Genomic DNA, 10,812 nt, shown 5'->3' on the forward strand with positions numbered 1-10,812 from the left:
TCCCAGCGAGAAGGGAGAAACAATTAGTTCTGAAACTCAGTTCGTTTGTAAGAAGATGACCTTAAACACCCCCTAATTAGAGTTACTGGTAAGTGGGTCTACTTTGAAATTAATTTTTAAAAGGAATCCTACAGCTCTGCTTTCTGTGAACAAACTGTGCTCTAAAATTAGCAGCTAATAAAGTCCTTCTTCCAGTGACTGGTGAGGTGGCGGGGAGGGAGAAGCGTGAACATTAGAGGAGACAGGACACGGTCGCAGGCGCGAGTGCAGGGACGCAGCTTACCCTGCACAGGTAGGCCCTGGCATACACCGACACCAGAGGGTCCCCGATCCCTCGGACCATGCAAGCCAGAGGGTCCCCGATCCCTCGGACCATGCAAGTCAGCCGGGGCAGACACTCCGAAATCCCCCTGTTAAGAGACAAAAAGACAGCAGCATTATACCCCGTGGGAGAACTCTCTGTTCTTTCATTTTTTTTCTTTTAATAAAAATAAAGCTAGACTTCCTAAATGCAGGGGGGAACATCAAGCTTCAGAACGAAACCAAGGTCAAAGTTTGAGTCTTCTAAGGCCATGTGACAAGAGTCTTTCTCTCTTGCCACGGTTCATTCTTTGGTTTATCTTTACCATTTGCTCAGTGCTGGAGTCTAACCTTCACTCTTTTCCTGCTTGAGGTCACATTTATTTTACTAATTGAACGATTTTTGTCCCCCAGTTGTTTTCCATTGACAGGTCCCTCCTTGACCTTCTTGATATTTTCGTCCTACCTATATTCCTTTGGTACTGATTTGCTGCCCCGTGCCCCGCCCCTTCCTAGCACCTGACACCTCGCACCTCAGGCTAACACCGGCATCCCCCTCAGTGTGAACCGTGACTTATTTATTCCTCCTGCCACGTGGGACTTCCATCTGCCTTGGGCATTATTCTCCCCCAACTGGTGAGGCAAAATAACTCTGTCTTCAGCACCATGTTATCCCCCCAAACTCCCCCAGGCATCCCCAGATCCCAATCAAACACATTTGGTACACATTCTAAATGCAACCCAACTATTCCTCAGAGCACCGTGAGACAGCCCATGGCTTTGAGGAGTTGATTATCTAGACGGTATCCAACACCACTCAGTATTTCAGCAGCTCTGCAGAAAGCAGACCTGGTTCCCCCCGGCTCTGCAAAACTACTCTCAGTACAATGTCCGAGGTGACCCAGAGGAGCAAAGGGCTTAGGGGCAAAGGTTTTTCCTTCTGACATCATCTTGGACAGCAGCAGCAAAGACAATGAGCGAGGGCCCACGGGTGTCGCTCCCAGTGTGGTGTGTCCAGCTCACCAGACCCTCACAGACCCCTTCTTAGGGCCTTGTTCACAGAGGAGACTGGGGGTCAGAGATGCTAAGTAACTTTCTCAAGACCACACAGCTAGTAATAGCAGAGCTAGGATTCAAATACAGTCGAGCTGAACTTCCATGAGTTAGTCAACCAACTGCTCCCAGCTTGAGTTTTCTTCCCTGTAAAATGGAGATTAAAAAGCTATCTCTACTTTAAGTTTTCATTTGGATTAAACAAGAAAATGGATGGAAGGTGCTTAACACCAGATCTGCTACACACTAAGTACTCAAAGAATGACAGGTACTATTACATCGTCATTAGCATGTGCGTGTATGTGTGTGCGCAGGCATCTACGAGAGAGAAATTTTTTGGAAATGTATGGTCCCGGACTTTAAGAAGAGCCTTACGTTTTGGAGAGGAACTTGTTACACTTCAGGATGGATGCTTCCACATAGCTACAAAAACATTCTGTTAAGGAAGACATTTTCCAGCTGGTCTGTTCCCTATGGGGAAAAGCCTGAACTATTGATGCAGAGAACGAGGTGTGTCTTCAGGACAGGGGGCCACAGGGACTCTCAGCAATCCAGAGAATTAAATTAGCGAGTGGCTTGTGGTTTCTATATTTGGTTTTCAAGGTTTTATATTTATTTAAAATAAAATCTGGAAAACGTTGTACACTGATTTATGGTTGCATGCTGAAATTTAAACTGGGTTTTGAGCATTTCCAATCGAGGCTTTATGGGGAAAAGGATGAAACTTAGAGAACTAAGATTCCATTTGTGTATAAGTTGAATTCTCTGTCCTTCAACACTGGTGTTTGTGCAGAGAAGCTTGACCCTGTTCCTTTCAAGTTCTTGAAACCAGAGAAAACACAAAAAGATGAAGCATTTTAATTGAGAAAATTAATGTGGGAATGTTCCTCAGGGAAACAAAAGCCTGGTACATGGCACTATAGTCAAAGTACAAAAACAGAAAACTGGGGAGAGCCAGAGTCCAAGGACCTCGTGGACAATGTGGCTGGCCCTGTACTTCCAGGCTAGCAACCGTAACAGAACTGCATTTTCAACAGGAATTTCAGGGCAGCCCATTACATGGCTTCTATTAGCAGTGCAACTCTTGCAGCCTATCTTTAAAACCATCAGACAGAAAAAAAGGATACAATCTCGGAATGAGTTCCCTGATGGAAGCAATCTTGAAAAACCAATTTAAGCATGTTTCTTTGGCTGTGTCATTTACATTCTCTGGAGAGAAGTGATCTGTAAAACAAAAATAATATCTATCAGCCCCCTAATTTTGGGGACCTGTTAGAGCTGCTATGAGTCCTAGGACAAAAAAAAGTTACAATGGAGCAGAAGAAGGGGTGGGGCACCCAGTCCCTCTATGTTTTTCCTTCCAAATATCATTATTATTAGGAAACAATTGGTGACAACGATAGCTGACACACAAAGGCTTTCTAAGTGCCAGGCGCCGTTCAGAGTGCTTTATAGACATCAGCTTACCTAATCCCCACAAGAACCCTCCAAGTTATATACTTTTATTGTCCTCTTTCATAGACACAGAGGGCAAGGCACAGAGAAGTTTAGGGACTTGCCCAGGGCACACAGGAAACCGATGTAAGAGTTCCTTTTGGACCCGCCATCTGCGGTGGCACCGCCGCCAATATGCAGATTTTCGTGAAGACCCTGAGAAGACCATCACTCTCGAGGTCGAACCCTCAGATACAATAGAAAATGTAAAGGCCAAGATCCAGGATAAGGAAGCAATTCCTCCTGACCAGCAAAGACTGATCTTTGCTGACAAGCAACTGGAAGATGGATGTACTTTGTCTGACCACAGCACTCAAAAGGAGTCCACTCTTCATCTTGTGTTGAGACTTCATGGTGGTGCTAAGAAAAGGAAGAAGTCTTACACCACTCCCAGGAAGAACAAGCATAAGAGAAAGAAGGTTAAGCTGGCTGTCCTGAAATACCATAAGGTGGAGGAGAATGGCAAAGTCAGTTGCCTTCGTCGGGAGTGCCCTTCAGATAAACGTGGTGCTGGAGTTTTTACGGTCAGCCACTTTGACAGACATTATTGTGGCAAATGTTGTCTGACCTATTGTTTCAACAAACCAGAAGACAAGTAATTGTGGACTGGTTAATAAAAGACATGAACTAATGAAAAAAAAAAAAAAAAAACAGACGTAAGAGTTAGAATTCAACTCAGGCAGCCTGGCTCCGCAGCCTATATTCTTAGCCACTGCCTCTAATTTAATCCAGAGGTTCTTGGTGTACCCACCAGTAATTATGGTGATACTACTGAGAATTCCAGATGCTTAAGGAATCTGCAACTGTAATATTAAATGTGATCGATCAGTCTTTGTGCTCTAAATTATCACATGGACCAGACCTGAAAGGTAAATCAAGACCCTGAGGCGAGAAACCAGCCAGAGTTAGGCTGCCAGCTCAATATGGCACTAAGACTTGAGTCACCTTGTGGCAAAACTACCACTTTCCCCTATTATCTACTCTCTTCCTCTTTAATAGAACTCTCATGTTCTGCTGGGCCATGTGACCAAGTTCTGGTCCCAGGATATAAACAAAAGTGCAAGGCCTGGGAATTAGCTGTAAGGGAAAGAGCTTGATCTTCATTCCTTCTTCCTTCCTGCCGGCTAGCATGCAGATACGATGGCTGTGACCTCCATAACCATCTTGAACCACAAGAGCAAGACAGAAGTCAGTATTGCTGGCACCACGGGCTGGCTGCCCAACTAGCCCTGATTTTCCTGATTGTGATTTTGAGTTTTCTGGCACTGACAACCAAGCCCAATCATGACATACATCTTAATAAGGAATGGAAAAGAGGACGGAAAAATGAAAACAGAAACAAACAACAAAAAACTCATCAACACCAAGAAGGCCACTGTTGAACTCTCACATGAACATGATTTCTTCTAAATGATTTCCACACTAACTGGAGCCCGATCCCACCACTGGGTGTGCTTTACACTTTCAGGATTCAATCAAAACAGGAGAAATTAATTACTATAGAACATAACAGATGAACATTAGCTTGTTGGTCTCATCTTGTTGTTCAGTGGGTCATTTTTCATCCCTGATTCTACTTTCTGCTACTTGGTGGTACGCCATTAAGGTGATCAAAATATCTATGGAATCAGCAAAAAGATAAAACTCTAGGTACTTCACGAGCAGAGAACAGTCACTAATCACAACTGCAGATATTTTGGAATTGCAATCTCAAGGATTTGTCTATTTTTGGACGTTCTGGTATGCTTCATTCATTCGAGAATTTTTCACTTGCCATTTTCAAAGGGAAGGGAAATTACCATTTTCCCTTTCCTGGCCTGAACCCATGCACTTAAAAGTAACTTTTTTTCCAGTTCCAAGAGATCCAGACAGGAAAAGATAAGGGTTATTCTTAAATTCATCTGTCAATCTTGCCTTTTGGAAAAGGGAGAGGTGGGGTTAATTTCCCTTCATATGACCATATCATGTGACTTGAGACCCAAAAGCAAAAATAAGTCTCTGAGGTCATCTAAGAAAAACTCTTGCTTTTCAGTTGAGGGAACGGAGTGCAGCAAAGGGTGGGATGACAGGGATTCGGGCTGCCAGAGAGAGCTGGACATCACACCAAAGGCAAGTTGCCCTGCATGTACACATTGACTGAAAGCTATACAATAATCTGCATATGCAATATAAAGGCTTTAGGCTTTCCTTCCAGCTCAAGGGATAATTCAGGAAAAGGATTATGTTATGCAGGACTTTAAAATATCACAGAAAAAAGTAAATAAACAAAACTGAAAGAAAAAAAATGTTACAGAAAACTCAATATTACATTACTTCATTTGCTCAATGCAAACGTCTTAGGAACCAACTAAAAGTGGTATTCTAGGCTCCAGGCAGATAACAGCACATAAGAGAGACCCTGCCCTCATGAAGCTTACATTCCAGTGGGGAAAGAAACGTAATAAACACAGAAAAGAATAAGCATGCAAACAAGATAACATCCAATAGCAGTCAACACTATGAAAGATATAAAACTAGGTATGGAATAGAGAGTGACCTGAGTTAATTTGGTGGGGGGGGACTCATTAGACAGGGTGCCAGTCAGAGAAGGCTCCTGCAGACGTAGCATTTGAGCTGAGCCCTGAATTATAAAAAGGAGCTAGCCATGCTTAGATGTGGAGGAAATGTATTCCAGGAGGAGGAAACAGCAAGTGCAAAGGCCCCGTGGTAGGTATGACCTCTGGTGTGGTCAAAGAACAGGAAAGGGAGCCAAAGTGGTGAGAGCAAGAAGGGGGGAAGCAGGAATCACAAACCAGGTCATGCGGGGTTACAGCCTTGGTGAGGAGTCTGAGAGTTTTTCTACGTATGACGGAAACTCCCTGAAGAGTTCTGAGCAGAGGAATGGCATGACATGACATGACATGACTTATACTTCAGTGCTTGAGCTGCTACATGGAGAATGAATTCAGAATTTGGAAATTAATTAGAAGAGGCTTTGATGTAACAAAGAGCAAAGATATTCTCCTCTAGTCCTCACTTACTTTTCTTTCATGGTGCTTCTTTTTTCAACCCTAACTTCTGTGGATATTTTAGGAGGAGGGAGGACACCAGCGACTCTAGTTCTCTTTCATTTGCCAAGTCTCTACCCTGGCAGTGAGAGGTCTCTTTACATAACAAGGCTTATAGGGGTGCCACATCATCTTAATATGTGCCTGAAAGGCCAGGTCAGTGAAGGACATTGCTTATCCAGATGCAGCTTACATCAGCCATGGAGAAAAACTGAAGATAGGAATGCCCCCAGTTGATGAGGAGAACCACAACACAATAAACCCAAGTTATTTCTCCCAACATGGAAATAAAACTGTTTTATCACGTAGAGTACACTGCCTCTTCACTCATATGCTGGATTAAGAAATGTTGGGGAAAAACTACCACAACTGGTAGCATGTACTTTCCGTGAACCCAAAGGACACTGGTATCTTTCTGAGCTCATAAGAGCTATGCCCTAGTTAAAACTCCTGAAGGTAAAGGGCTCAAATACTAAGTTCACAATCTGAACTTGATTCAAATGGAAAGAATGAGTACACATGCCACCAGACTTCTCTCTCCACATAATTTCTTTAGGCAGAATTCTGCATAGTAGGTTTCAAAAGATTTCTTCATAATTACTGTTAAGAGTCATCCCCAACATTACTGACGTTTTTGAGAAAAGTTTGCCCCTCTCTCTTTCAGGTTCTGGGAAGCAGAAAACACATGCAGATGAAGATTTTAACTGAAAGGGGGAAAAATGAAATTATTTTCAAGAAAGCAAAAGCCTGATTCAAGGTAAAAAAAAAAAAAAAAGGTATTTTGGGAGGGAAGAAGTTAGTGATAAACGTGCTAATTAGTATATTTAGATAAGAACTAAAAGTGAACATGAAAGTAGCCTTTTGTTTTGAATTTTTATAGTTTAGGTAGGGAGAAAGTTATTAGTACTTCTTCCTTAACTAGCCCTAAAATGTTGTTTGTATAGTTAGTGAAACCTGAGAGGAAGGAAAACTATTGCAATAGGTGCAAACACAAATGCCCTTAGGGGCCAGTCAGGTAATATAAATATTTTTAAGCAGTTAGGTATACAACAATAGGAAGAAGTAGAACCTATATGAAGAAGCATTTTAAAAAATACTGTTGGGCTTCCCTGGTGGCGCAGTGGTTGAGAGTCCGCCTGCCGATGCAGGGGACGCGGGGTCGTGCCCCGGTCCGGGAGGATCCCACATGCCACGGAGTGGCTGGGCCCGTGAGCCATGGCCGCTGAGCCTGCGCGCCCAGAGCCTGCGCTCCGCAACGGGGAGAGGCCATAACAGTGAGAGGCCCGCGTACCGCCAAAAAAAAAAAAAAAAAAAAAACTGTTATAGCCAAAGAAAACACCTATCTGGGTTTATTTGTGCCTGCAGGCTAAGAATTTACTGCTGCTGGTATAGCATATGGAAGAAAAGTTGGCAAGTGTAAAATAAATGCACCCGAGTTTCCCAAATCCTTAAGTTGACAGAGAACGCCTTTCCATCAGGCTGGTCCCTGCCTCCAAGTCTTGAGAAGCCTAGAATGTGGGAGGAGCTGTTAAAAAACATCGCAGGTATGATGTGGTGGAGGGGAGGGTCTAGAGCAGCACTGTCCAGTGGAAATATCATGTGAGCAGCATTCAAAAAGCTAAAACAAAACAGGTGAAATTTTAACAATATACTTCATTTAATCCAATTCATCTAAAATATCAGTTCAACATGTAATCAACTTAAAAATTAGTGAGATACTTCATGGTCTTTTATTTGTATAAGTCTCTGAGGGACTTCCCTGGCAGTCCAGTGGTTAAGACTCCGCACTTCCACTATAGGGGCCTGGGTCTGATCCCTGGTCGGGGAACCAAGATCCCGCATGCCACTCAGTGTGGCCAAAAGAAAAAAAAAAGTCTCTGAAATCCAGGGTATTTTTTTTTTCTTATACTCACAGCACATTTCAGTTTGGACTGGCCACATCTCTAGTGCTCAAGAGCCCCACGTGACCAGTGGCCACCATATTGGACGGCGCAGGCCCAGCGCTAAGAACCAGACTCTTGCGAACTGGTGGCAGGGCTGTGGGCAAGTCCTTGACTCTTCCCCACTGGGTTTGCCCACCTACAATGAGACAAGGTGATTCCTAAGAGCTTTTCTAATCCTAAAGGTCTGTAGAGTTCTGTCTTTCTCTCTGAGAAATGTACATATTAAATAGTTTTTAACAATATAGATAGATGGAAGGAAGGAAGGTAAGAAAGGAAAAAAAGGAAAAGAAAGAAAGAGAGAAAAGGAGAGAAAAAAGAGACACAGTGAAAGAGAGCAAAAGAGAGAAAGAGAAAGAAAGGAAGGAAGGAAGGAAGGAAGGGGGAAAGAAAGAGACAGAAAGGTAAGAAAGATAAACAGACAAACAGAAAAGAGATCAAATTATGGGTACTGTCACATGCCATCTCTTCATCCTCCAGGGAAGTGCCGCTGCTAGAAGCAGAAGGAGGTGGGATAAGGTGGAGTGAGCTTGTTCTAATTGGTACAGATGAGCGTGCTTCCTCTCAGCAGTGCTAGGAACTTGAAAAGAGGAATAAGAGGGAAAGGACGCTGTTGCTGGGAGTTCCATGCTGCTGGCCCCATCATCATCATTTATGTGACAAAAGAAATTTGTGATCTAGCGGTCCCATTATAACCTCCTGAGAGTTTAAAACTGAGTGGCAATAAATGTAATGCAAACATCACTTGGGCACAGAATGTAGATTCAAAGCATCTGTTATTATTGATTTATTTGACATTGTTCCTTAATATAAAGTTGGTTTTATAAAGTAATGTGCTTCTTAAGAAAAATATTTAAATGTCCAGCAGCAGAGAACTTGAAGTTGGTATAAAAGTTCAGTTGAATCTAATTGTAATACCTCTTCATTTTTGCAGATGCAAATTACCTGCCCAAATTCCTAGCTGGGCTATTGGAAAATCTAATGTTTTTTGAAGACTGAGATGATCAGAAATCCGTAAAGGCGTTTCTTTAACTTTTAACACACCAAAACAAACAAACAAACAAAACCTTTCTTTCAGGTCTCAACAAATCCTGACTTGATATAAACCTTCTAATCCTGACTTGAGGGCAGCATGAAACCCATGGAAAAGCTAAGACATTACCTGGTAAGATGCTGTGGTTATCCATACACATGGAAAAGATGCGCTCGTATACCAGCTTTCCTGGGGAGAAAAGGACATATGGTGTCAGTATTGTGCCCTTCAGGAGCAAACAATAAATTAATGTTTGTTAATTAGGGACAGAGACGGTGGCATATCCCATATGAGCTTCTACTTGTGATAGTATGCTGCCACCTAGTGGGACAAATTTTTAGCCATGATTCTTTTTTAATTTTAGATTTTTAATTAAAAGAGGGGACTTTCTGCTCTAGGCAGAGAAGTGATCCTTCACTTATGCTAAGCAAAATAAGTCAGACAGAGAAAGACAAATATTGTATGATTTCACTTGTATGTGGAATCTAAAAAACAAACAAAAAAGAACAAACATAACAAAACAGAGAGTCATAGATACAGAGAACAAACAGGTGGTTACCAGTGGGGAGGAGAAGGAGAGAAATAGGTGAGAGAGATAAATGAGTCATGGGTATGAAATATATGGTGCGGGGAATATAGTCAATAACTGTATGATCTTTGTATAATGACAAATAGTAACTAGACTTATTGTAGTGATCATTTTGAAATGTACAAAAATATCAAATCACTGTGTTGTGTAACAGGAACTAACATAGGTCAATTATACTTCAAAAAGAAACAAACTCATAGCAAAAGAGATCAGATTTGTGGTTATCAAAGGTGGGGGGTAGGGAGGGTGGAAGGGAGGGAGACACAAGAGGGAAGAGATATGGGAACATATGTATATGTATAACTGATTCACTTTGTTGTAAATCAGAAACTAACACACCATTGTAAAACAGTTATACTCCAATAAAGATGTTAAAAAAAAAAGGTGGGGGGTAGGGGGAATTGGATGAAGGCAGTCAAAAGGTACTAACTTCCAGTTATAAGATAAATAAGTGCTAGGGATGTAATGTACAACATGATACATATAATTAACACTGCTGTATACTATATATGAAAGTTAAGAGTAAATCCTAAGAGTTCTCATCATAACGAAAAAACTTTTTTTCTATTTCTTTAATTTTGTATCTATATGAGAGGATGGATTTTCACTGAACTTACTGTGGTAATCAGTTCATGCTGTATGTAAGTCATTATGCTGTACTTCTTAAACTTATACAGTGTTGTATATCAATTATATCTCAATTAAACTGGAAGAAAAAACCCCCAGATTTCCTGCCTCTTCACATACTATGTGCCAAAAATGACCCACATCCCTATAGGATAAAAATGAGCTTGAACAGATTAGTAGCTGCCCCCTGAAAACTACCCAGTTTGCCACAGTCTCCACTGCTCCCTACTGTCTCTCATCAACAGCCTGCTTCACGCACTTACATAATCTGCCTGGTACCTAGAAGCACTGGAATCTGAGATTCATCTAGGTATACAAGTTCTACAAGGGCAGAGATTTGTACCTGTTTTGTTCACTGACATATTCCCAGTACCTAGATCAGTGCCTGACATATAGTGGGTGCTTCATCTTTGTTGGATGGATAGATGAACATATTTTAGGTTGTGTGGGTCAGAGACCACCATTGCAACTACTCAACTCTGCTACTGTAGCTCAAAAGCAGCCATAGACAATAGGTAAACAAATGGATGTGGCTGTTTCCAATAACACTTTACTTACAAATACAAGTGTGCAGTCTGGACTTGGTCTACAGGCCAGCCTAGCACAAAAAGTTTTATGTATTCTGTTCAAATGTTATTTTGGAAAATGCTATCAATATTCAAAGGATAGGGCTTCCCTGGTGGTGCAGTGGTTGGGAGTCCGCCTGCCGATGCAGGGGACACGGGTTCG

General features: G+C 42.0%; 1 protein-coding gene and 1 pseudogene across 1 annotated transcript in view; one reads left to right on the forward strand and one right to left on the reverse strand.

The window, feature by feature from the left end:
* The window catches only part of VPS35L (VPS35 endosomal protein sorting factor like), a 77,161-nt gene that overhangs the window by 59,786 nt on the left and 6,563 nt on the right, over positions 1-10,812 (reverse strand). The window contains exons 3-6 of the mRNA XM_028498028.2: positions 8,997-9,056; positions 2,481-2,577; positions 1,729-1,776; positions 284-410 (exon numbers count right to left, since the gene is read on the reverse strand). Of these exons, the coding sequence (XP_028353829.1) occupies positions 284-410; positions 1,729-1,776; positions 2,481-2,577; positions 8,997-9,056 (332 nt within the window). The remainder of the gene's footprint in view (positions 1-283; positions 411-1,728; positions 1,777-2,480; positions 2,578-8,996; positions 9,057-10,812) is intronic.
* LOC102991815 (ubiquitin-40S ribosomal protein S27a-like) lies at positions 2,983-3,461 on the forward strand (annotated as a pseudogene).

Source organism: Physeter macrocephalus, chromosome 14 (genome assembly GCF_002837175.3).
Source record: "Physeter macrocephalus isolate SW-GA chromosome 14, ASM283717v5, whole genome shotgun sequence".
Lineage (NCBI taxonomy): Eukaryota > Metazoa > Chordata > Mammalia > Artiodactyla > Physeteridae > Physeter > Physeter macrocephalus.